Consider the following 27,810-nt stretch of genomic DNA (forward strand, 5'->3'; position numbering starts at 1 on the left):
CGCCGTGTTCTCCTCCGCTCCCCCCGCGGACATGGATTTGCTTTGGGTCGCGGGCTGCCTCCTGAGCCTGTGCGCGTGGTGTGCGTCCACGGAGCGACACAGCGTCTACTGGAACAGCACCAACCCGAAGTACGTACACTTCTGTCACCTTTACTCTCACTTTGTAGATGCATCACCCTCGATCTGACTCCGAGTCGCAGTTGGAAAGGGAAGTGCTCGTTTTCATCTGCAGAGAAGTAAAGCTCATGCATATTCACGAGGCTGATGTGAATGTGACAAGTGGCCTATCGTTCTGTTGTAATGATAATCCCGGAGCCAGTTGGGAGTCGCCCTCCCCTTTTGGCTCTTATCTCCGCTCCAACCTGTTATTACAGAGCTCTTCTGTTTACCCGCGGCTCTCCCTTTACCTGCTGCGGGCTTTGAGTGGAGGCAAGGCGGTCTTTACTAAGCCAGGTTTGGAAACCAGTTGCGACGCGCTTTGGAAAGACCTTTTGGCACAGACTTTGCGCACAGAGACGCACAGACTTTGCGCACAGACTTTGCGCACAGAGACGCACAGACTTTGCGCACAGAGACGCACAGACTTTGCGCACAGAGACGCACAGACTTTGCGCACAGAGACGCACAGACTTTGCGCACAGAGACGCACAGACTTTGCGCACAGACTTTACGCACAGAGACGCACAGACTTTACGCACAGAGACGCACAGACTTTGCGCACAGACTTTACGCACAGAGACGCACAGACTTTACGCACAGAGACGCACAGACTTTGCGCACAGACTTTGCGCACAGAGTCACACAGACTTTGCGCACAGAGACGCACAGACTTTGCGCACAGAGACGCACAGACTTTGCGCACAGACTTTACGCACAGAGACGCACAGACTTTACGCACAGAGACGCACAGACTTTGCGCACAGACTTTGCGCACAGAGTCACACAGACTTTAGCACAGAGACGCACAGAGACACAGACTTGACGCACAGAGACACAGACTTTACGCACAGAGTCACACAGACTTTAGCACAGAGACGCACAGACTTGACGCACAGAGTCGCAGAGAGTGGGAGGCAGACACAGTGGATTAGATTGGCCTGCAGTGATTCTAGACTAGGTTAATAGGCCAAATAACTACGCTTGAGTTGTATTTTGGCTAAATCAAGATACATTTTGTATAGAAGGACAATAAACTGGCTGGATTTGAAGTTGCTTGTGTTCAATTGCAGTTGGAGGATATTGTTGTTCAAAAGGTTCATTTCAGAAGCAGAAAAAGGTTTAATGCCATTGTCCCTTAACACAATTCACAAACTAGGAACTTGCATTGGCATCAAGTGCAACATAATCAATGAATAATAATAGTAATACGTAAACTATGATGAAAAAAGGCATGCATGAAAATAAGGATTTACCAAAATGAACCAAAACTAGACTTAGACTAAAACTTTTAAGAGAGGGAAAATTCACAGTTTAAGCTACAGATAATGCACTATTTTAAAGTTTGCATTATGAGCTCAACAGTGCAAACATGATTGAATTGCTGGCGTTCTAAAGGGCAACATTGATTGTAGTGATTTGATTTCCTAAGCAGTGCGTGTTCACTGTAAAACCTGAAACCTGTTTATCTCTAAATCCTATCTGCCCGTTCATTACCGCCTGACCGGGCCCAAGAGCCATTAGTTAAGACGGAAAAGCTCAAATAGGACTTGATAGCCCGTTGTTTTCATTCATCAGCTCCAATCCTGCAGGGAGACTTTGCTGTTGTTTTTACCAGGCACTTTAGACCGCGCTGAAACCTCTTTTTGCAATCACCTCCCCATCTGACATCACGTTTCCAGCGAGAGAGACCCTTGAGCGCGCCTCTTAAATCAAGCAGATATGGCGTGTGTGTGGGGGGGTTCGCCTCGGCCGTCATCAGGACATAGTGGTGTTCATATATCACGCCGCGGAGACGAGTAATAATGTTTGGTGACAGAGACTGAGGAGGTAACTTGAAGCCGGCCCAGTAGGTCAGACACATCCACAAGCGAGACGCACGGAGACAGACGGAGAGCGGGGGGGAAACGTGAGCGCCCGAGTGTTCGAGATAGTGAAGGGTAAAGGGCCCGGGTCAATTAGAATTATTGTTAAAAAAATGGCTCTTCTCGGTTTGCAAAGACGAGGCAAGCACAAGCAGGAGTGTTGGGCATAAGTCAATGTGCAGCATCACGCCATGTACGTCAGTCGGTCACTGTTTGTACTGCATTATCCAGTGTTTGTACTGCATTATTCGTGTACTTTCTGAGGTTATGTCAATGGAAAATGTGTGCTTCTTTACAGTGGTTTTGTTTGTCTGGTAACAGTCAAAGTTATGCTTGTTTACATGAGTGTATGAGTAAAACAAAAAAGGTAATAACTAGTTGTAGTGTCGGTGTAATACCTCATTCGTCCAGTAGGGTTCCATTGTGGAAAAAGATGACTACAACTGAATCTTTTTCTGCAGTAGTTGTAGTGTTTTCACAATACTAACATTTCAAACTCTTATTTCTATACTAGGGAAAAGGCTTGACACACACACAATACCGATTTCCATACCACAATGATAAAAATAGTCTTTTTAGACAATAGAATGGTGTTATCTCCTACTAGTTCTAACATTCAACCAATATTCAAGAAGAAGTTTAATTTTGTATCGGTGTGATTTGTATCGATACTTGCTCCAATGAGTATCTAGATTCGATACTAGTTTTAGCATGGACTAGTACTTTTGACTTCCTTAAATAGTAGTAGTGGTAGTAAAAGTATTCAGGTTCGAACAGTGTTGCAGCATCTGTTTGTTTTGTTCTGTATTTGTGACTTATTTGTAGTAATTGTACTTCATACTCCCATTTAGTAGAATGTGATGGTTTTGCCCACGGGCTATATCACTTCTCTGTAACACAAATGAAGTCGATGATTCGAGTGGTGCTTCACTTCCTCAGAGTTGTACGTATCACAATGATTTTTCGAGCGCGCCCACGTCATCTTCATCTGTCAATCACTGTCAGACCAACTCGCATGCGTCAACTTCGGGCTTTATTAATATCCCCCCTTCGGCTTCGAACCGTTCGGAGAATGTCACTTCTCAGAACTAACGACGGCAGTGACAAAGCTTTTTTTAACGTCAAATCAAATTGCAGCGGTTGATGCGTAGATTGTAAATAGCGTTAATCCTTCTCTTTCAGATCTCTCCGGAGATGACAGGGCTGTATCTGACCCCTCGGCAACTCTTAATCCTTCGCAGAAAGTCTTTTCATTTGTAGTTTTGACCCATTTCTTGCCACTACGTCACCGTCATGTCGACTTCCAACATGATCCATTATTTGTCCTTATTCATGTTGGATTGAGTTTGATTTCACCTGCGTTCGTGAAGGGGTTAAGTAACTCGTACATAAACATGCGAGTCCTACTCACTCATGACTCTGAACCCCGAGGCTTCTGACTGCAAAGGTCGTCCAATTCTTCTGCATTAAGTACGAGCTTGTCAGAATTACTCTCTTTTTTTTAAATGAATGCACTGAAGTGGGCGATATATCAAGATGTAGATAATATCGTGACTGTTGCTTTGAAGATATGCACTTTATTTTGTATCGAGCATATTGTTTACTGTAAAAAATGCTACAAAAAGAGATGTTAAAATATAAAAATGCAAGAATTTTCAACGCAAAGTAGTAAAGTTGTTGCTATATTATTACCACGTGGTCCTATAATAGTTCTGACTGTGATACCGATGCCATATCCATCATCTTTTATCCAGGCTTGGGACAGAACGATTCCACTTAACCTGTGGCTTTTGTTCTCCGCTGTAGGAACAATCGTGAGGAGACTGCCCTCCCTGAATTCAGATTACCCGTTGCATTACTCTTCTTCAAACAAACTGCACATGACTTATTGCTCCCTGGACAACGCAGCTTATTCTAACTGTTGAAACACTTCCCTCCCCAGCTCTTCTGAAAGACTCTTCTGTGCAATCCTATACATTTTGAAAGTCCCGCTGGGAGTTAATTGTGTGTAATGAACACTATATTTCAAAACAGCCTCAATTGGGAATGTTTATTGGAACCAGGAATGCTGTAAATTTCCTCCCGTATTCCCAGAAGGACAGTCAGTGCGTTGAAATGCTCCGTCAGCTCGGTGAAGGCGCACGCCGCTGGACCCGGCGCCTTTTACACAGGGAGTGTTCATTTGTTCCCCCACGAGAGCCGGGTGAGGTGACTCAAGCAGTACACATTAACCCAATCCCTGCTCACTAAAGGCCTGGATTAAACATTACTGCCGGCGGTCGCAGTTAAGCGCGTCGTGAGCCGTTAACCCGGAATGCTCTAAAAGTAGCAAAAGAAAATGTGGTTCTGTCAAAGGTTTTGAGAGCGAAGAGGTTTTCGCCACTCATCCAAGGAGCTTCTTCAGTTCATCTAAAGATAGTTATTGTTATTAGCTGTAGGTGTGGTAATGGAACGTGGGATCATTTCAACGTTCTGACCAATAACAGTACATTTCTCACAAGATAAACCAAGAAAACCAATATTTAAAGGTGCTGTACCTGATTTTTACTCCCTTAAAACGCGAAAAAACAGATCTTTTTTCATAGTTTTGGCCGGGGTGCAACTTATACTTATATTTATACTTATATACTTATACTCCGGAGCGACTTATATGTGATATTACTTGTTCTTTTCACACTTGCAACCGCATTTCATACTCCAGTGCGACTTATATATATTTTTTTCTTTTTAATTAATTTTGTGGCTGGTGCGACTTATACTCCAGTGCGACTTATACTCCAGAAAATACGGTAGTTCCTGTTCCCAGTGGTTCACATGTATTATTCACTTCAAACATCCTCATTATTCACAGCAAGTTTATGAGCACTTTTCACAACTTTCAGAAGCCAGAGCGGAGTTTTGCCATCAATGTAAAGCTAAGTAACGCTAACAAACATTAGCATTCGACACAAAGAATACACTGTGGTCTCATTTTGACATGAAGTAGATGCTTTTACTATATATATCTTTACTGGGGAAAAACAGATGGACTAGTAAACTTTAGAAAGATAAGGAATTGAAGCTTCATTAACCCTTTACTTACTTTTAAATGGTCATATTCTACTCTTTCTCTGTTGTCAGTTTGCATCATGTAGATTTAAAGCGCATACACGACTGCCACGTTCTGCACAATGCCCTCCTTCTTATCCTCCCTCTGCTTTCTCTCCTCGGGCATGGTTTGACCCCTCTCTCCGCCTCGTACCTGTCTCTCCCTCTCTCCTACACCTCCCTCCCCCCCTTTTTTTTCCTTGGCCCGACTTCCCTTCTTCTTTTCAACTCCTGTGCATCTGTTAACTGTTTCCTGCCTCGCTCGCTTACATTTCATCCTCAATCACTGCCCTGCGACTAACCATAACACAGGCCCGGAGCAGACTTTCTAATGGGCGGCTTTGATTTGTTAAAACCACAAAATTAGCTGTTTTCGCCCGCACCTTTGCCGGCACCAATGGTCCGATTCATGCCTTTGAAACACTTTTGTGCACAGCGGGGCTTAAGGTACCCACATGACTGATTTCTGCCGGCGTTTATCCAGTCAATTTGGGCTTTTTTGTCTTGCCGCCCATACAAATTAGTCTTCACGGTGCGCCATAGAAAGGGAGAGGTTGCTGGTGTGACTGATTAGGGAGGTCAGAGGTGGTTCGGTGATGAAGTGGCCAGGCTTCTATCAATGTGTCAGTCATTTTGTCACACCGGTGGTCCGTGAATGCCTCCTGCCACTCAGCGTCGCCTTTTCTCTTCCCCGCGATCCTGTTCCGCCTCTGAGAAACTTTTTTCATTCACTCTCCTCCAGCTTTTCTACGCTTCTTTTATCTCGATTTTACAAGCTGCCCCCTTTTTTCACTCCATTATTTCCTCCGAACGGGGAAGAGAAGGGCCCAGGCGAGGGAAGCAGGGCTAAAAAGGTGTGGAATTTTTTTTTTTATCGGCCTTGGCACCGTCACACAGCGTTTTGGCCTCTGCTTCACGCTCTCCCTTTCCCAGGACTGGCTTCCTTTGACTTCCTTGCACTTCTCTGGCCTTTCCAAAAGCCAAATCTGTTTATCTGTTAGCAATGTTCTTGGAGTATCTTGGAGCATTTTAAGCCTTTTAAAATCGGCCGCGATTTTACGACTCGACACAAAGTTTGCAGACCACAGACATGAGGACATTGTGCAACAGCCGCACCACACACTTCGGGATTTTTCGGGAAAGATTTGTTGCAAGCAAAAGAGAGCACAAGCCTCACGAGATCGAACAGGCCGTAATGAAAACACGTTTTATTCGCTGGAGTTACGAAGCCGGTTACCGTCGCTACAGCGCTGATGAAGGATGAAAACGTTCGCGCCAACTCTGTGTTTGTTTCCTTTGTGCTGTTTCTAAAGTTTGTCGTCAACTTTAGTCGCCGCTAGGAAACGGAGCCTGGCACTTTCTGTCCGCGGTAACACTGTTGGGACTGAGAGCTTGGGCCTGACAAATAATCGTAACCGAATCGCATTGACCCCACGGACGAGGAACACCACAAATAATAACTTATGAGAATTGTGAAGAGGCAAATTGGACTTAAAATCTGTCGTAACTACTGTATTAGTCGTAGTAAGTTAGCTCAATTCAAAAGACAGCGCAATTCAAGTCGATCCAAGGTGATGCAAAACGGAAATTCAGTCAAAACACAACGCACAAAGTTTACAAAAGAACATTTTTCTTTTGTAAACTTTGTGTGTTGTGTTTTGACTGAATTTCCGTTTCGCATCACCTTGGATCGACTTGAATTGCGCTGTGGTAAAGTTAAATACTGATGGCATGTGGTCATCTGGAAACGACTAGAAGAAATAACAACAGTGATTAAAAAGGCGCACGGCTTTAGAGAGCTGAAACGTTACTATTCCTCAGAAGTGCTTAGGTATTCTTTACATCAGATTCCTCATGTTTTTCCGAGTAATCTGATCTGATCTTTCTTTGAAAACATCCAGGTTTCCCACTTTCTTAATCCGGCCTCCTCAGCGCTTTAAACCCGCCCTCACACAACCGCACACCATCTTTTCTCTGTCTTGTGTTTGTTTCTGGCCCCTCCCCCCTCGACTCCCCCCCCCCCCCCCCCCCACACACACACACACACACACACACACACACACACAGCGCCTTAATCTGCCTCGATAATCTGTCTGCTAAATTCAATCTACAGAAAAAGAGATTGAGAAACACACAAACACACACACAAACACACGCACATAATAATCTTCTATAGACTCAATGATCCGCTGTGTGTTGCATTATTCTGCTCAGGTGATGGACGGATCAAACAAACTGAAATATAGGCTAAAATGTTTGTGATTTGAACAGCTGTATAGCATTTTCAGACAAGTAAAGTTGAGTAAATGTGGCTATTATGTCCTCCTGTTGTGGCGTATTACTGATATTGGAAGATACTGACGATAAGACCACAAATGTATGTTAAGTTACAGTAAAATTCACACATTAACGTCCGATAGTAAATCCGATATACCATCCCTAGTTAAAATATAACTTAAATAAATCAATTTTGGTGATTACGTATAGGTGGCACGAACAGATTTAGTCGTTCTAGTAGTTGTAAATGTATTTGTCGTCGTTGTTGCGAGAGTATTATCGTATCACGCCGTTTTTACAACACATTCATCTGTTTTAGTGACAATCTTGTAGTTGTAGTTGGCGTTTTAAAGTGTTGCTGCTTGAGCTGCTTGTACATTTCCAGTCAATGGCGCGCTGGTATCAGAAGGGCTTGTTTTATTGACTGTGTTAGATAGTGAATCAGGGCAAAGGTTCCGGCGCTTCCTTCAGGCGCGTCGCAGCACATCTACACACTGTTTGTGTCCGTGTACTCCATCCTACAGCGTCTGCGCCGTAGACTTACAGTGTGAAGTACGGCCGCTTCCTGCCGCTTTTCCCGGGAAAAACGTGGCATCCTGTCTGCACAATAAACAATGCAGTTCTCACTCTTTACTCACGGCACTGGCGTAAAAACACAGACCTGGGAGTTGAGCTGGTTTCCTATACACAAGAACTGTAATAATATTAACACTGATATTAAGATCTGGGAAATTATATAGAATGTTGTGGTATAATTGTAATTTGTGGGGGAAACGGTGAAAAGCTGTGTTGCCAGATTTGTTGAAGTGTTTTTTTCTGGGTAAAAGTGACATACGGCTACTTCCTGATACTATTGCATCAAGATATCATTGTAAAATATTTCGCACAGAATTTTAGAACGTATATGCTTCAAATGCAGATTAAAAAATGTCCCTATTTTTGGTCATCAGAAGCGACTGATCATTATCATTTGTATATCATTGTAAGCTCAATGCCAACACTTTAATTCCATACTTTTAGGACATAAACATGCTTAAAAACAAACCTCACAGCCTACAAAAACGTTGTGAAGCAGAAAGTACAGAAACCCTTCACAAATGTAGTGAAGTAAACGGAAAAAGTAAAGTACAGATACCACTTATTTTATTAAAGCACAGTATTTTTACTTAACTTTACAGTGATGTCTACTATTAGTACTATTAATACAATTTAACCACTACTTTTAGGCGACTATTCTCACAGCTATTACTAAAATTGATAATTAGTTGAATGTAGCTTTCTTTATGCTACTGTTACTACGACAACAACAACAAGAAAGTGCTTTTCCCTGGCAATAGTTCCAGTTTGCGTACAGTTGGTCGGCAATGGTTCCTCCGATGATATTGCAGGGAGATTTTACAACGTTTATAATTGTTGCATTTGTGACTCGCTCCGTGGCAAAACACAGTACTCACTATGGTGTTGTCATGGAAACGCACGGGAAACACATTCGCCTCTGCCCACTCCATCCATCTCAATAGCTTTCCCCATTCGTCATTCAACTTTTGTCTGTGGGCATCGTCGACCATTGTGCTTCCCATACGAGTTTCCCTTTTTATACGGCTAAAACAATGGCAAAATCTTTAAGCCAAACCACAGGGAAGTAATTGGCTGTTAGAGCGGTGAACGGGGGGAAGCTTTGGATGAATATATATGATCTTTGCTCCTGTCTGGACTCTCCACGGGGCCATTTGTATCTCGTAAGGGGCGAAGGCAGAAAGGTCAGGGTTGACATCGCATTTCTCACGAGGCGAATCAATGCGCGGAAAAATCTATTTGGTTTGGATTGATTTACAGCATCTATGGTCAAGGATTTCTTTCTTTTTTAAAAATATAAACACTGTGTAGCTTTAACGATCCCTTTAATGGCTCTTGATGGAGAGACTGCAATTATGTGACAAAGAAGCCGGGAATATGAGACACGTTTGGTTTGCAAGTCTGTTCAGAGACAGATGACGATGTAAGTCGCATTATTTTATCGAGAACAATGTGGATGGAACAAAAAACAAAAGCAGAACCTTCATTTAAAGTGTTCAATATGAAGTTTACAATTCTGTCAGGCCTAAAGGGCGAGATTTACTTTATAATTCTAATGAGACACTCAAAGCTCTTTACATTCGAGAGACATTCACCTATTCACACACAAACATCTGAACAAACATCTTGCCCAAAGATGCAGTGAAACGTGAAAACCAGGATCAGTTTGTTCAGAATAGTGTGCAATCACGACACCTTTACTAAGCCACTTCCGTCTACAACTTTGTCTCTTGACATTTTTGTAAACGCAATAGTAATAAACACAAATTGAGAGTAAACTTGATTCGAAGAACAACATTTCCTTCAAAACTACTAAAGGTTTTGTTTCCCAGACCAAACAAAAGCAGAGTTACACAATGCCCCCATTAGCACAACAACACAATGCTCTGTTTTGTAGATGAAATCAAAGTGAATTCTTCTTTTCGAGTTCTGAACGTCAGCATGACTTGACAAACAAGTTAGAGGCACTTTCTGTTCTCCCACACAGACACAGAGCGCGTGGGCCCGGATCGTAATCGAGGATCGAATGCATGACTGACTGAGGGCTGCTTCCTTCTGCACGATGTGTGGGATTTAACAGCCTTAAAGGGAAGAGGCAGAGGAAGAGGCAAAGGAAGTGTGTGGGGCCCGTCCCAATCAATGCAGACAAGACCAGCGGAGAATCTGACAGTGAATCTGGCTCGTACTTTCACACTTCTGTTCACTTCTTGTTTCTGAAGTCGAAAGCAGTTTTTTAGCAACAGATGATTGGCTGTAGACCTCTCAATAAAAGAAAAAAACCCAAGCTGATCATTGACAATTGCACATCTTAAAAGTCAATAAACTGACCAACCGTATTCTCAACTCGAGTCTAGACAATTGAAGAAAGAGTTGTAAAGTTAAGATTTCTCTAACGCGCTGCTCTGTTCGGAGTCGAACCTGTAGCTTTTGATCCTTATCATTGAGGAAGTCTAAAACATTATGAAAAACATGTTGTATTATGTGTTATTATTGAGGATTTCCATTTGGTCTTTGTTGGTTTGGATCACTGATTTACAGAACCATTTTGAACAACCAGTGTCGCTTTCCCATTAAACATGACCATGATACAGAATCTTGATTTGATTCAGTAGAAGTAGCAGTAGCAGCAGTAGTAGTAGTAGTAGTAGTTGTAGTTGCAGTAGTAGTAGTAGTTGTAGTAGTCACATTTGTATGGTCGTATTTCCATATTTAAATTGATGTATTGTCAAAAAATTTTGAAAAACGAATTGGCCAAGCTTATGGAGATGGATGGGAATATGATGTCGAGTGGGCGGGGTCATATTGGTCACCATGGCGACCCCATAGAAAGCATTGTGTCTGGTCTTTTGCAAACGCTGTGGGACAGAACAAGTTGCATAGTTGGGATACCACAGCGGCGATGGGCTCCGATTGGTCCGGGGCGTCCCGCGCGGGGGGAGGGGCCATTGACACAGGGATCTGGTCTGCTTATTGAGTGTTAAGAGATGGACAAGGTGTGGGAGGCGGCCAGAGTGATGGGCAGATAAACAGAGAGGAGTCAGGACGGTGACGTTTAGCAGTCCGGGTTAACTCGGCGTGTCCTTTCTTATCGGCGATGTCTGAGTGAGAAGGAACAAGACACTTTTCATCAAGAAAGTTACGGGAATTCATCACATTGTGTCGTGCAAATTAGCATTACTCATCGTATAGTGCTGTTGATTCACAAGAAACATCCAGTATTTGTTGGCAAAGTGTGTTCAATGCTCGCTCCAGCTACAAGAATAGTAGTCGTAGTAGTTGTAGTAGTTTGATTGATTAATGGTTTAGTTTAATCGCAGGTACAGACATGATTTCAGAAACAGGAAACGTCATACAAAACAAAGGTGAACGCTGAGGCTTGTTCTTATTGCGTCTGCCTTAGAAGCAGGAGCAGGTAGAAAAGTTCAACAGAATAATTCGAGTAGTGAGTTGGTGTAATGGCTCATTCGTCCCATCGAGGTGTTTCCAAAACCTTTGAAACCTTTTTCTACCAAAGTCCAGTTGTAATATAGCAATACCGTAGCAGTAATAAGATAAGATAAGATATTCCTTTATTGTCCACACATGGGGAAATTCCATTGTTGCAACACAGGTAGATACAGAGGAAAAGGACAGATAACATATAGGAAGTACTTAACTCTTATAAACAAAAACTCTTATAAACAAAAACTCCTATAGACAAAACCTCTCATTTCCCAATAAGGTATGGGGGGAAAAATAAATAAAGATAAAAAATAAAATAAAAACAGCTAGCGTAAGACAAGATAATAATACTAATGATAATAATGGTAAATTAAACACTCCATTTTCATCAGTGATATGCACATGAATGTAGTAGATATGGCTGTTGTCCTTTTGTCGTTTGGTCCATTAGTGGTGTCTTTTTTATTAGTCGACTATTTTTAGGAGTATTGTAAGGATTTATATGGGTCACCGTAGAAAAGAGAAAGTGGCTCGAGTTATCCGGAGTTCACTTGAAGATGAAGACACAAAGTTGCCGTGTACTACTACTGTTTAAAAGTACTTTGTTGTTGCCAGATCGTAATCACTTCGAGCGCTTACTCCAGTGCGACGCCACATCCCCGTTTGAGTCGATTCATCTCAACTCGAGTCGACTCCAGTCGGAATATTTGTAGTTACAGCAGTCGCTCACATTCGCCTGGAACCATTCCGCTCTCTCGGCCCCACACACACACACAGCCGGTCTTTTTGAACTCAATAAGTCCAGTTTAAAGGAGTAATACCCCTTTCTTTGCGAGAACAATGGCGTCCCACCACAGCCCCACCCATGTCCACATCTCACCCCCTTCGCCCCTTCACTCCGTACCCAGCCATCGCCCCTCATTTTGGGCCTCACTGTCCACCATAAGCCCCTTAACTAAGCCGGCGCTGGAGTCTGATGAATGGGTTCTAGCCCCAGCCTGTAATCCCGGCTCGGACCAAACGATTAGGTGGTCCCTGCATTCTCGTCCACTCATCCATGTTGTTGTTGGTCGGTCACCTTTTAGGTCACTCCACTGGCATGTGTACAAGCTGAAGGTAAATAGCCCTGTTTACACGGCCAGCGAGGGGCCCCGGTGTTAACGTTCATTAGTTAAATTGAATACTGTAAATGGAGCGTACAGAGGAAAGGAGAGGTGAAGAGGCTGGACAAACTGGGTCAGAATACTTTAAGATAATGGTGTTTTTGGCTCCACAAATGATGCAATGAGAAGAGAATGTACTTTGGAATCAAAACCCAGAGATGTTTGGCATACCATCACAACCTTTAAGATAATGGCTACGGTAAATCACTTGGAAAAATACTTCAGAATCCTTGTGGTTCTATCTTTGACCTTTTGCGGGACCAAATGTCATTCGTACATATTTATTTATTTATTTGATGCAGAGACACAAAGATGTTTTGAGTCCCCAGTGTGAGATTTGTTTTACTGTAAATTACTTTTGCAAACTTGAACATTGTCATCAGTATTTTAATCCTCCCAATCATTTTATTTTCCATTGAAACTTATCCACACGGGTACAAAACATCTAAACATTTCACTGTGTACAAACTTTACAAGCTGCTTACTCGACCAAATTTAAAACGAGATTAATTCACTTAATTTGGTTCCACCTTTTGCATGTTTTAAATGCGATTTGAATTGATTCCTGCACACATAGCTGGAGTTTGCTCACTCGGGTCCACTTCTTGCTGACTCTGAGGCACTTCTCGCTCGTATAAAACCCTCTCCAGTGCTGAGTTGGCGACCGGCCCGACCTTTGATCCAGGCAGGGCCCAGGCACCAGCATTCCTCTGCCCCAGTAGAGTGCACGGTCGAGGGGGTGATGGATGGACGGTGCAGAGGGGAGGGCTGGAGGAGGCTGAAGAAGAAAGCAAAAAGTCAGATCCACCAAGATTAAAGCGAGCAGATTAGACTCCTGAAGAAGCTCAGATAAATCAGGAATTCCTTACATTTGGGAGTGTGGGGGAATGTTAGCATTAGTCTGCGGTCCATTTTTCATCATGAGAATATTTGAACACTTGACATGGCCTTTTTCCTCATCTTTTATCTCTGCATTTTTTATCAAGCGCTATCATGACCCAACTCCCAGATTCCTCCAAGAGACAGTCAGAGATTTATTACAGAAACAAACCACAAAGATGCTTGTTGAGTATTGCGTTTTCCTAGTTAAACAGTGAAATTGCCGACTAGTTTAATGCCACTCCAGCTTCGACGGTTAACAAGAGTCTTTCTGCTGCTACAGTGTCAACAAGTCTGGCTCGTGTTGCTTCAAGAAGGAAATTCAACCCACAGAAGCAATAACTATCCAATTACCTGCATTTAGGAGGCAGAAACGGCTCACAGTGAGGCATTAAAAGTAGTTATCGCCGTGGAGAAAAGCAGACGGCGCCAACCGGCCAAGTCACAGGTCAGATCTCCACCATATCTTCGAGCATTAAAATAACACCCGCAATGGACGAACTGCAAGACCGATTTACGTTTAATGCCGTACGTTTTAAAGCAACAGCGTCTCCATAGTGACAAGCAGGTGGCGGACACTCCTCCAGAGACACGTGCACTGTTAAAATGTCATTAGTCTTAAGTTTTGCACATCCCTCTTTTCAATCCGTTTAGTTTCATTGAAATTGTACGCTGCGTCTATTCCTCGCTATATAATTTAACAGTTATTTATATCGTACACATTATGCATTCTATAATAGGCATCACACAGTCTGTCCATCTTCCTAATTACACCGTAGAACCTCCTCTCTTCTGGAGCCTCAGCTGCCTAAACCCGGGCCCCGCTTTCATTAAAAGTGCGAATCTTCGGATAAACAATGCAGATAAATGCCGACAGCTTATTGACACTGAGCGGTAAACGCGTGGAGGAAACTAACAAGGGGCTCCTGGTGGGTGCGCTGAGGGGGGAAAGAGGATTTGAGGCTGTGCAAAGTGGAGGTGTCACGGTGCCACTTTGTTTGCTAAAGCTTTTCTGCACCGGGCCCCTCCCCCCCTTTGAAGCTCTTTAGTGTGATCGGTTAATTAAGCTGATGAGGAACGTTTCAGCGCAGAGGGGGACAAAAGACGGCAGGATAATTAAAAGTATTTAATAATGGGCTTTTCCAATTAGTGCAGTTTGGAATGGAGTCGCTGCGTGAAAGTTTTTGATCTTTTGACTTGGTTTTGATGCACATCTTTTTATACTTTTAACTTTTGCTCCAGAGCTGATGTAGATTTGATGTAGTTTGAAGTTTCAGGCCGTGTCAGACTTGGTTTGGTCCTTGGCTTGTCTTGGTTTAGTCCTGGTCTAATTCCAGTGCTTCAGTCCCAGTCATTTCTTATTTGTCTTGGAAACATTTTCTTGCTCTTATCACGTTATGTCGGCCTGGTTTTGGATTACGTATTCAGTCATTCAACACATCAAAATTGGGACTAAACATGGACTAAACGAGGACAACAACCAGACCAAACCAAGTCTTTGTCAGGACAAAAATGGGCTCAATTTAGTGTGGTTTTAGTTTTGGTTAAGTCTGATACAGTGTGTAACCTTCCTGGTCCGCCAGCAGCTTGTCTCCATGGAAATGTGGATACTTTGCATAGAATGATCCACAGTATGGCATTAAATGTATTCATCTCCATGGAGACAAGTAGACTGTACCACCAGGACACCGCTCAGCAAGTAGTTTTGAGCAATAAAAACACATGTAATTGAGTAAATACAAAATCGATCAGTTCAATTCCACACTGTAAAACATTCCAGACAAACCATTAACATAACGGTTACATATTTTACTTTAAAGAACTGCTTTTAGTCTCGGTTAAAGCCTGATATAGTTGATGGATGTGGAATAATTGTACTGCTTTTGACCACACTCGCTCTACCTCCTGCGTTTCGTATTGAACAGCGGCTAAAAGAGCGATCCCTGTTGTGAATAGAGCCGCTGTATGAAACTGGCATTGATGAAGCAACTGTAGCACACAATCTTTCACTGAGCCCGACTTCAAAAGCCATTCCCAGCTTTAGGCCTTTGACCCCTCCCTTTTCCCCCACACCTATTCATACAACAACCCCCCGAAATCTCCCCCATCTAAAGACTCTGGGAAGTGAATGCCCCGGGCCATAATTACCACCCTCTGGGGCAACTTTAATACCCCTTTTTTGTCTTTTAATTGCGCCCCCCTGAGACACTCTTTTGACACAACTCATTGGGACCATACTATGACCGGTCTGTAATCGCGGTTATAAGCAGGATTTTGACTTTCTCTGCATGTTTTATTGTATTTGAGGTGATAAATTAGGCAGGAAAAGTACAACACTTTGACTCAAACTGAAATATATCAGCAAAAGGGGTAAGGTTAAGGTCAAATCGGAAAATGCCAGTTCAGGGCTAGAGATCAGTTACAAAGTGGATTTTTATTTTATTCTTCTTTGTTTGCTTTTAAATCAAATCAACAATTCCATTATAGCACTTTTGAACGACCTAGAATAGAGGCTTTATCAATGCATATAAGGAAATGCTGTCGTTATAGTTGTATTTTGAGCTATGCGGAGTGTAATTTTGTATTCGAGACAATAACTCGGTCAGACAAACGCTGGCAGCAGTGTTTTGCTTGCTCAGCGCTGTTATCGATTCAACTGAAGTGGCTGTGGGGGGAAAAACTATAAGCCGCAATCTGGTCAACACAGCGTGGAGGGGCTGAACGGGAGATAAGCGCCACAAGCCGCTCGGACTGGGGCGAAGTGATAATTATTGCTTTCAAAAGTTGGAAATTGCGGACGATTATCAGTTCGTTGGGAGCTTTGCAAGTTTGGCGTGAAATAAAAGGGCAGCGGCGTTGGAGCAGTCTGGCGTGACGACGGCGGCGGTCTTATCTAATCGTCCGCTTTGAGGGAGCGCACTCGGGCGGAAGAAGGAAGTTGTACAAGTCTGTGTACAATGTTTATACTGCGCGGCTGATGTTGCAAGATGTGCCCACTCCTCTGCATTTACACTTGTCAGAATGGTCACCCCAAGGACACGGCAGCCTCTGGAATGGTTGGATAGTGATTGAAAAAAAAGAATTGTGTAATAAATAGCAGCGTTTGACAAGCTCTTTTGGGTCACGGCACACTTTGATTTGGGTTGAAATGATTCTGCGGAACACTAAATACTAAAACGTTCACAAATTAATTCACTTTTGGTTAAAAAAAATGGGTATATAAAACTGAATCAAGGCAAGGTTCTGCCAAAAACAATTATTTTACTAATTGATGTAGACTAGCGAGTATTTGGCAGTTATTCAATTCGTTGTTTTGATTGGGAACGGCCAGAAAATAAGAGATTTTTACTAAATTTGACCAAAACGAAGACAAAGTGATGGCGCTGAAGGACATGATTTACAGACAAAACAGGTCCATCATCAGAAACACTAAATTGACATGTTTCTTGTGTCATTTTGTTTGAATCATTTTATCTAGAGATGTCAAGATTGAAAATTACATCTTCTAAATGGTAAAGAAGCTGTTCTATCACAATAACTTTATTTAGTCGTTTAGAAAGTTCAATTTCATAAAAAGCTGGTCACAAACTTGAGGAATAGTGACGTGTTAGACAGTGGGAAAGAAAGAATAATACAAGTTTTGTTTCGTAAATGTGAATAATCGTTATATCATGTTATTATACAGTAATTTTAACACAAAACATTTTTATCGTGACATTATTTTATTACTAAACTTTTAATAATCAATTAGTTAACGATTAATCAATTGTTTCAGCCCTAATCAGGACTAAACCAGGACCAAACTTTAAACTTAACCAGTAAAAAATCTACCACAATTATGATCCTTTCTTTCTCTTTTGATCTGTGTCCAATACTTTCAGCACCTGAGTACTTCCTCCTCCAGTGGGGTCTGCTCTGTAATCATTTCGCTGCCTCCGAGTCTGTCGCGTTACTATGGGGCAGTCATAAGGTGGCGGACCCCCGGTAGCAAACAACAACGGCGCTAGGCTAACTAGCGCCTGGCCACTTTGATCGTTAATCACACATATGGACCTTGTCACGCTAACACCCCTGAATGCTACTTGTTACACGCTGGAGGTTTACGAGAACATGCCAGCGAAATGAAACAAATGCCCTTTCAGTGGGGGCCCGCCTGTCGTGTGGGGACCCCCGGAAGGCTTGGGAAACTACATTTGTCACATAACGAACTTTATAGAAATAGCTGGACATGGCTTAGAGTGAAGGCAGGAAGAAGATACTGTAATTGTGATTAGGCAACACAGATCACAATATAATCATAAGAAGTAAATAACAATGGAAGAAAAAAGAAGCAAAATACATTAATCAAGCAATATAAAGTGTTTTTTAATTTATTTTTTAGATGACATTAATATTACTTTATCATTTGTGAAGTTTTATCTTACAAGGCTGGTCTCACGCTTGAGGAAAGGTGATGGACAATGCAAAAGAAAGAGAAACAAGGATTTCTCAGTTTGGTTGCTGCCAATAATCACTAAATCTTGACGTTTCTTCTCACAACAATTGAAACTACAACATTTCAGATTGTGGTTTTATCATGAAAATTGAAGATGTCACTTAAAACCGCCTTATATCGAAATAAAGTTGGTGTTTCCTTTGTATAAACACTTGCATTCACATCATTTACAATCAAAACGCTGTGAGAAAATTGAATCCGCCACACTTTCAAAAACACTGCAGTTAGACAAAGCCTTAAATCCCGACTTAAATATTTCCCTAACCACTTCCTCTTCTCAAATGTTGCCCTGTCAGACCTATGTAAATGTGCTGCCGTCCACATTGTGGCGTCTTTTGCACTTTTGGCTGCCCATTGACCCGCGCGTATTGCTTCCAAAGGCAACAAAACCCTATATAACGTATACAATCTGTCTGAGTGTTGTCAAAATATTTAGATCTGTCAAATGTGATCCCCCCTGTCGGACCCCCTGTGGTCTGGGACAGTAGGAGCTGTAAAGTGATAGGTATTAGCTTTGGAGACTTACCAATGGGAGGTTAAGCCGGCTAATAACGTTTAATGAACTGAACCCGGGAAAAAAGAGCAAACTTGGGACAAAACTAAGACCAAGTCGGCACACAATGGTCACTAATGTACAGGACTAAACCAGAACTAAATATGTACCAGGTCTGAACAGAGTCAAGTCTGTCAAGTGTAGCCATAATGACCACTGAGACTGAACTGCACAAATAAACCACGACTAATTTAGGGAAAACAGAGCACGGACTTGGACTAAGCCAAGACTAATCCAAGTCCAAACAAAACATAACTCAACCAAAACTAATCCAGGACTCGAACCACTAATTTGAGGTTGATTAAACTGGGACTGAACCGGGAACTAAACTTTGAGCTACACCAGGACTAAGGGTGCGGTCACTTTTGCGCAAACGCCTCAAATAAAAATTGGGTCTTAACAAGGACTAAACCCGGAACACGACCTGGAAAAGACCACTAAACTTGGGCTAGACCAGGACTAAGGGTGCGGTCACCTTTACGCAAACGTCTCATCAACATCGGGACTTGACAAGGACTAAACCCGGAACACGACCTGGAACAGACCGGTCGACTCCTGGATTAAACCGGGCTCGAACCAGGACTGAACTGGGAGACGTAAGAAGTGAACGCACCCTAAACCGGGACCAGAACCGAGGCCAGACCGGGACGATCGTGACCGCGGCCTCTTGAGTCTCGGGCTAAGCGGCTGCTCCGAGGCCGCTGATAGATGGGAATTACCGGGAGGTGTATATCTTAGCTGGCGGCGTGCTACTGCTCCCGGCCGCTGAAAGAAGAAAGCATTAGCCCCCCTGAAGCGGCCGCTCGGTGAGGGGCGCGGGGGGGTGGGCAGGGGCCGGACAAAAGCTCAAATACCTTTAGTGACTATTCCCCGGAGATAAACTAATATAAGTGAAAGAGGAGCCAGGGGGGCACAGATAAGGCCGGGCTTATAAACACAGCAGTAGTTATTTTAATTGTCTGCATATCTGGCATTTCTCACTGGCACTGAACAGGATTAGAGCTCGTAGGGCCCGGCACCGAATGTTACCGCCGTTAATGAGAAGACGGAGGTTATTTTGGTTTGGAGAGTCCAGTTTGACCTTTGCGGTAAAAAGGCCTTGAGGTGTGATAAAGGGAAAGTCCAAACGGCCACCGCATGTTTGGACTCCGAAGTGAGAAACACTGAAGTCGAAGATAAATACTCAAAATGTGAAGTACTGTTGTTTCAGTCTGGGAGAAGTGGAGATAGTTGCTGTACTACGACTTCTAATTCTACTACTTCTACTAAAATTATTACTACTACTACTGCTGCTACTACTACTACTTCTTTTTATACTGTTACTACTAATACTATTACTACTAGTATCACTACTTCTACTACTCATTCTTGCACTGCTGCTACTCCTTCTTTTTAAACTACTACTTCTACCATTACTACTACTACTTCTACTATTACTACCACTTCTACTACTACTATTAATACTACAACTACAATTACTATTTCGAATACTTGTATCATTACTATTATTACTACTACTACTAATACAAATGATTTTACTATTACTAATACATCTACTGCTGCTACTTCTAGTACTAGTTCCAGTGCTACTATTACTACCACTAATACTACTACTATTTATTTTATTCTAATACTTCTACTACTACTACTACTACAACTGCTGTTACTATTCTATTACAACTGCTGTTACTACTTCTCCTAGTACTACTACTATTACTTCTACTGCTACTACTGCTTAAATTAGAACTGAAACGTTTTCTGCCACTTCGACTTTGCGACTATAACTAAATATGCGACTAATATTCCTACTTATACTACAATACTTCCAATACTTCTATATCTCTGGCTCTTGTAACGCACCGAAGTCTGCGAAGAGCAAAGACAAACTTCTCTCCTCAACTGAATAAAATGTTAATACAAGTTTTTGAAGAAGTATTGAGTTCAGTCCTGACTCTCGATACTCTCGATACACTCGATGCACTCGATACTCTCGATACACTCAATACACTCGATACTCTCGATACTCTCGATACTCTCGATGCACTCGATGCACTCGATACTCTCGATACACTCGATACTCTCGATACTCGCGATACTCTCGATACTCTCGATACACTCAATACACTCGATACTCTCGATACTCTCGATACTCTCGATACACTCGATACTCTCGATACTCTCGATACACTCGATACACTCAATACACTCAATACACTCGATACTCTCGATACACTCGATACACTCGATACTCTCGATACACTCGATACACTCAATACACTCAATACACTCGATACTCTCGATACACTCAATACACTCAATACACTCAATACACTCAATACACTCGATACACTCAATACACTCGATACACTCGATACTCTCGATACACTCGATACTCTCGATACTCTCGATACTCTCGATACACTCAATACACTCAATACACTCGATACTCTCGATACTCTCGATACTCTCGATACACTCGATACTCTCGATACTCTCGAGACACTCGTCAGCGCTGGGACGGAAAGCAGAGAAAACAGTTTGTTTACATAAGTGCCGGGGCAGAGGGTGTATCTCTTGGAGCAGAGGGTGTATCTCTTGGAGCAGAGGGTGTATCTCTTGGAGCAGAGGGTGTATCTCTTGGAGCAGAGGGTGTATCTCTTGGAGCAGAGGGTGTATCTCTTGGAGCAGAGGGTGTATCTCTTGGAGCAGAGGGTGTATCTCTTGGAGCAGAGGGTGTATCTCTTGGAGAAGGAGGCGCGGGTGGGACAGGGAGGACCGAGGGGGAGGCAGCCTGACTGTCTGTCTGTGTAATGACAGGTCTCGGGACGTCCCAGACCAGTCCCTTCTGACCCTAATGAGTGGCTTCCAACACATGTCCAACAAACTATTTTTACCCCTCTTCGCCTTCTAAGTACATTTGTGTGTTTATGAACGCCAGTAGAAAACGGTTATGGCACAACAACTGTTGAGGTAGTAGTAGTTATTTAAGTATTTACTCAAGCGAAAGTAAGAAAACAACTTGGGAAAGTGTCATGTTTTTATCAAATGTGTCGCGTTTCTCACCTTAACTCCGACACTAAGGCACAATACCGGTTCCTAAACCTAAACCCTTCCACATTTAAGAAATAAACTATTGCAAAATTAAGCATTTATTAAGTTTAATAAAGGCAAAATGACTGTTGTTTTGGACAGAACTGTGTTAGGGGGAAATGATGCCCTCTGAACTATGGAAGGCTGTATTTATGAGACAACAAAAGTATTTTCTTCGCCCCAAAAGGGAATTTAATTTGAATCAATCAACATTTTTGCCCTGATTTCATTTTGTCTTATTAAAAACTAACAAAACTTCCTTTCAGTATTCATGTCCTGAACATAATCCAGTTTTATTCATGGAAATCAGCACATACACACACCTATGGGCTATGGGCCTCTCCATTTTACGTAACTGACGATTAGAAATGACAATGAAAAATTTGATTAAAATGCACCGCTCTAGCCAAACGTGGCTGAAATGATTATGAAACGATAATAGAGTGGGCCATACAATTGAAAAGTGACTCAGTGTTTTGAATCGGAGTAAGTTTTTGCTTGTTCTGGTAAAATATGCACGTTCTCTCCATCCCACACTTGACTTGTCGATACAGTCCCCTCAGCCGGGACTGGCTTACTAATGTAGCACAGTAAACACGGGCTCCTCGGGGCGGCGGCCGAGAAGAGCCGGATCGATGCACTCAAATACATATGAGGATGCTACGCTCGCCGCACATTCATCCATATTTATAGGCATGTTCTTTGTAAATACGCCCCGTGCATTTTAGGGCAAATTTAAACCTCCTCTCGACTCATTCCTCGCTCGCTCTGCTTCCTGATTTCCCTGTTGTACTGCGGCACGCGGACGATCAATATGTAATCAGCTTTTGAGCCTTATATTTGTCGCCAGTCAAACGCGATTACCCATGTGATATGTCTCCGGCTCGTTGCATCACCGCTGTAGCTTTTGACCAACAATTTAAGATCACATCCTTATTTTACTTTAAGTTTCTTGAAGCCTAATCTGAATTGTGCTCCAGTTTTTATATATGAATTCACATGTTTTTTTCTTGCGTGGGCTTTCTAATTGTATGCATCCTTTTGTTGCTTTGAAGCTTTAAATATCACACAGCAGTTTATTCAGTCTTTTTTTAAATTATTCTGACAAAAATATTCAGACGATGTTTCAACAATGCATTAAAGTGCTAAAATGTGGCTGTAAATCTCTTGGTTGAGGTTCAAGTATCGCACAAGATGAACCATGACATCAACCACACAAGTGCAGGAATGTACCGTATTTTCAGGAGTATAAGAGTACAACAAAATGCATAATAGAGAAGAAAAAAACATATAAAAGCTGCACTGGAGTATGAAATGCAGTTGCAAGTGTGAAAATAACAAATAATATCACATATAAGTCTCACCGCGGCCAAAACTATGAAAAAAGGTGCGACGTATAGTCTGGAAAATACGGTAAAGCCAAATTTTTTAAATCATTTTCATCGTAGACTACATACTCTACATTCTAATTTCTCATACCAAAGCAGCAATTGCAATATTACACATTATTTAATATATCTCCCACTTAGTTGCAACGCATAAATTAACTCCATAAACTGTATTTCAAATCTCACTGACTAATCCCCGGTTGTCCCTCTCTTTACAGGTTTGTGTGGGACGACTACGCGGTGGAGGTGCGGCTGAACGACTACCTGGACATCGTGTGCCCCCACTATCCCGAGGGCGAGGTGCCACAGGTGGACGCCGAGCGGTACGTGCTGTACATGGTGGAGCTGGAGGACTACAACACCTGCAAACCCCAGTCCTACGACCAGATGAGGTGGGAGTGCGGGCACCCGTTCGCCCCGCACGCCCCGGAGAAGTTCTCTGAGAAGTTCCAGCGCTTCACGCCGTTCACGCTGGGCAAGGAGTTTCGCCAGGGAGAGAGCTACTATTATATCTGTGAGTAATGACTTCACGTTGTCCAGTTTGTGGCATAAACAGAATACATTACGGTGTTTTTACAGCGCTGTCGTGATTGGCCAGGGTTGAATCAGGCACTTTTACTTTGTTCGGTGGTGAAAGAAGTACTAATAATGAATCAAGTGAAAGTAAAAGCATCACATGGAAATACTACCTGCTCAAAGTATTAAAGTACCGGTTTAAAAATGTGCTGTTTGAGTTAAAAAAGTATTTCACAAAAAATGTAGTGATAGAGAATTGTTCTGATTTTGGGTCAACAGTATCGACTTGATCTTATTTATAAATTCATTTTTATTCATATTTTAGTCCCATGAACGTGCTAAAGACAAACCTCAAACTACATGAAAGTAACGTTTCAGTCCAGTTCACAAATGTAGTACAGACGCCTGCTCTCAAATGCAGAGAGGTAAAAAGTATCCACTGTAAAAATTAAGTAAAGTACAGATATCTACATTTTTTACTGAAGTACAGTACATTTACTTGTATACTTTGTTACTTTCCACCACTGCTCTTGATATCCCTCGATTTAACATGAAGCAACAGACAGTTTTACAGTTTGATTACGTTTTAATCCAGAAAGAAGATCCACAAAAGTTACATATGACTATTCTTATTAGTGACTCGTCTGTTAAACTTGAGCATCGAGACAAAAATCTGCAAATTCATTCATTCTTTTCACTAAATCTCCAGTTAAATGTCATAGGCCTAAAGAATTCATATATTTACTCAGACATTTGATCGGGTAAAACGTTTGAAACCATCTCCAAAGGTGTTGCGCATATTAAAATAAACACATTACAAAATAATCATTGATAATAAACCTATTCTTATGTATTATTTCCACTAAAACACAGACTTAATCCACGTGAAAGATCAAAACATCGTGAAGCTTCGTTCATTCTTTCAAAAACAAATACTTTAAAACTATACTATTAAACTTTCCTACTATGATATGCAATTAGAATCAAACTTTACTTCTCAATTCCAAGGAAAAGTCTGATTATGTTTAATTTTGCATGTAATTGTCGGCTGTGGCTACAAAAAAAGAACAGAAAATGTGGCAATTCCTCAAACTTGAATCAATAAATCTCACGCCCGGAATGAGAAAAGATCATCGCACCGTTAATGTTGATCATTTGTACGCCTGTAATAGCCGGATAGAGTTTCACCCGGCTCGTAATTGGGTCAAAGCCGGTGCCGGTTGATGCGCTGCGACGTGATAGCACTTGTTGGCCGCCTTGACTCTCTTCAGTTCTGGCCAGCGCTGCGGCGTCGCCTCTGCCAAAACGTAAAAACCGCAAAACAAAAAGTGAGCAGCGCCGTCCATGACCGTAATTAGACGCACAGCGGGGCACGGGGGACGCACTCGGTCACAGATGGTGGCCCAAAATCTTTGTCCGGATTAAGGGGCCCGTGTGAGGGTAAGGGCATTACGTCCGGGTGTTAACGGTGTTGTTCTTCTTCTTGTGCGCAGCCAAACCCCTGCATCACCACGGGCAGGACTGCCTACGACTGCGCGTGGACGTGGTGGCGGCTGACGGTGAGTGTCCCGCAGAACGTCCAGAAAGACAAATTCTCCCAATTTAAACTCGCAATACAAGTTTTACTCACTGAGACTAATGATTATGTCGACTCTGCAAAGCATCTAAAGAGTAAAAAAGCAATGGCAACAACCAGGATCTATAACAAACTGATCAATAATTAACATTTATTACTCTTACTTATTTTCCTCACCAGTTTACAGCTGTAATATAGTTCATTCTGACGTTTTTACTTACTTACAATTTTGGTATCGCCTCAATTACAAGCAGTAATAGTTTTAAACAAATGCCAGAGTTTTGTTAATATAGTTTGTATTGTGTAAGTTGTACATGTTGTAAATGTCAATGTTGTTTGTTTGAGGTAGGACCACAAACATGACCTAATATTAATCTTATGCTCAAGTATTACACATTACACCTGTTTAATGAATAACAGAGTTTATGAGTGTCAATAGTAAAAAGAAAATGGACACGTTTTCAGTTCCAGTAATTGTAAAACTATTAATAACGAGTGATTCATTCTGTTTAAACCTGTTTGCTCTAACACTGAGGTTAAGTGGAGTAACACGTCTGCTTTTGTCTCTCTGCAGGTTCCAAAGAGGCTCGCGTGGCCAAAGCAGGCCCCGGCGGGACGGCAGCGGTCGGGACGGGCGGCGGAGTTCACAACCCGTCCAACAGACTGCCTGCAGGTATGTGGGCCAAACTCCAGTCCCGTCTCATTACCCTGCAGCGCCACACAATCCGCTCTCATTCAGACGGGCATTAAGCCACCGACACGTGTGACCAATGCGCTTTAAGCTGCGACTCTTCGACAGCACCTTATGAAAACAGTGTAATTGGTTTAGGGCTGGGTTATAAATGAGACAATCGGAGGTGGTGAACTGGTTGTAAATCATTTAAATTGTCGTCTTAATAAGCGTAAGACACAAGGGCATTGCAAACTACAGCTTTAAAAGAAAACATTGATGCCTTAAACTTCGGGCGAGTTGATCAATGAATTGGATTAATTGCACAACTCTTCACAAACTCAATCTTAATAAACAAGCTGAAATTGTTAAAGGCGCAGTACCTGATTTTTACTGTCTTAAAAAGTCGAAAAACAGAACTATTTAGTTTTAAAGTCTGCACTGGTCTTAAGTTATTGCTCATTCCTAGCATCCTAATTATTCACTGCAATGAGTGTTTAAGCGCTTTTTAAAACTCTTTGAGGTTTCACAGCGAATAAAACACTTGATAATTAAATGCAGAGTGAGTGTTCACAATGGACTCATTTTCACCTGATTGGATGCTTTATATATAATAATAAAGTAATAGTAATATATCTGTACTGTTGATTTTACTTTATTACATGACAAAAAAAATAGGTACTGCCTCTTTAATTACAGCCTTTTTGTTTTTGTTATATTTTGTTATACGCTGACATATATTTTATAATATATGTCAGCGTCATCCATCATCTACACTGGGACACGTATGAATGTGTTGGAGTTTCCACAAATGACTTAAATGCTTCTCTCTTTTGCTTCCCCAGCAGACGACCCCGTGGTGATCCTCCCCGACGTCCAGAAAAGCGTGCGGACAAACTCTGCCATCGCCGCGACGTCGCTATCGATCTTCTCCCTGCTCGTCCCGTCTTCATTATTATTGCTCCTGTTGCACTGAGCAGAGACGGCGAGACTGTTTACAGACGTTTTCAGGGACTTACCATGAAGACGCGAAAGTCCGTTGGGGATCGAACCACTGACTCAAAACTAGAAGAAAAAAAACCACACACACACGACGGCGTTTTTGCCTTCGCCCAGTGCCGGCCACGCGGGACCAAGACGCCGCGGAGCTTGTAAAGTTACAGATGAACTTCGTGGAGACAAAGCGCGGTCCGTCTTGTTTAAAAGGACAGCGTTTCCTTGGGAGACGGCCGCGCTTCCAAGATGGCCGACGAACGATCAGCTCCGCCTGGTTTGGATCCAAAATCAGTCCACTTTTCCACCCTCGTGCTTTGTGTACTTTTGGCTGTATCGTTCTTGTAAAAGTATTGAAATGTCCCCGTGTGTGTTTTTTTCCAAACGTAGCAAGGGGGGTGGATGTTGCCGTGATACCTTCGCCGTAGCATGGGTCGAACGCCTCATCGCTACGGACGTCAAACGCTCTGTGCCACACGGCGTTTTTGTGTACATTTCTGTGAAGATAATTTATAACGGCTGTTTTACTGTAAATACTTAGTAGGGTCTCTCAAAATGTTTACTGGTCGTTCTCCCTTGTATACGCGCGCGAGGAGGGAAAATGCGGCGCGGTTTGTTTTGCTGCCAAAAAAAGCAAATACTGACTTGTTGCGAGGGGCGGGACCTCTCACATTTGCTGGATTTTTGCCACTGTTTTTTGCATAAAATGTCGAAAAGAAACTGGTTTACGGATGATCTTGAAGCTAACCCTTGTGTGCTATGGTGCTCCAGTCCATTTTGTGTTCAACAAATTCAAGCTAAATCTGATTTTTTTCCCCCCATTTCTCTCGAAAGACTATATTTGGACGCGGCTTCGGTCCAAGTTGCCAAGCATACCACCACCACACTGACGGACAGAAGCACAACAGTGTATGACTACCATTTTTTTAAAAAGAACATGAATTCTTGTTACTTATTTTGTACATGTGTAATTAAGATTGTATATTATGTACATAGCCTACATAAGATTATATGAAACTGTTTTGAGAAATATGCTAAATGTGAAATTTTCATGTGAAATAAAAAGATATTTTTGGAAACTCAAA

General features: G+C 42.3%; 1 protein-coding gene across 2 annotated transcripts; it reads left to right on the plus strand.

The window, feature by feature from the left end:
* LOC140362014 (ephrin-A1-like) lies at positions 1-27,810 on the plus strand. Of its 2 annotated transcripts, none has more exons than XM_072448007.1 (5): positions 1-129; positions 23,189-23,484; positions 24,980-25,045; positions 25,637-25,735; positions 26,581-27,810. In XM_072448007.1, exons 1-5 carry the CDS (start codon positions 32-34, stop codon positions 26,706-26,708), a joined length of 687 nt encoding a protein of 228 aa, XP_072304108.1. In that variant the 5' UTR covers positions 1-31; the 3' UTR covers positions 26,709-27,810. The 2 variants fall into 2 exon arrangements, with proteins under 2 accessions (XP_072304108.1, XP_072304106.1); XM_072448005.1 differs by having other exon boundaries at positions 3-129; positions 26,578-27,810.

This window comes from Eucyclogobius newberryi, unplaced genomic scaffold, assembly GCF_026437365.1.
Source record: "Eucyclogobius newberryi isolate DKJ021-1_F unplaced genomic scaffold, fEucNew1.0.hap1 SCAF_16, whole genome shotgun sequence".
Taxonomy (NCBI): domain Eukaryota; kingdom Metazoa; phylum Chordata; class Actinopteri; order Gobiiformes; family Gobiidae; genus Eucyclogobius; species Eucyclogobius newberryi.

Bases quoted from the DNA above. Each gene is read 5' to 3' on its own strand.
- LOC140362014 (XM_072448005.1), top strand. From the start codon at position 32: ATGGATTTGCTTTGGGTCGCGGGCTGCCTCCTGAGCCTGTGCGCGTGG. The intron at 23,485-24,979 runs GTGAGTAATGAC...TCTTGTGCGCAG, and splicing joins AGAGAGCTACTATTATATCT to CCAAACCCCTGCATCACCAC. The intron at 25,736-26,577 runs GTATGTGGGCCA...TTGCTTCCCCAG, and splicing joins GTCCAACAGACTGCCTGCAG to CAGACGACCCCGTGGTGATC.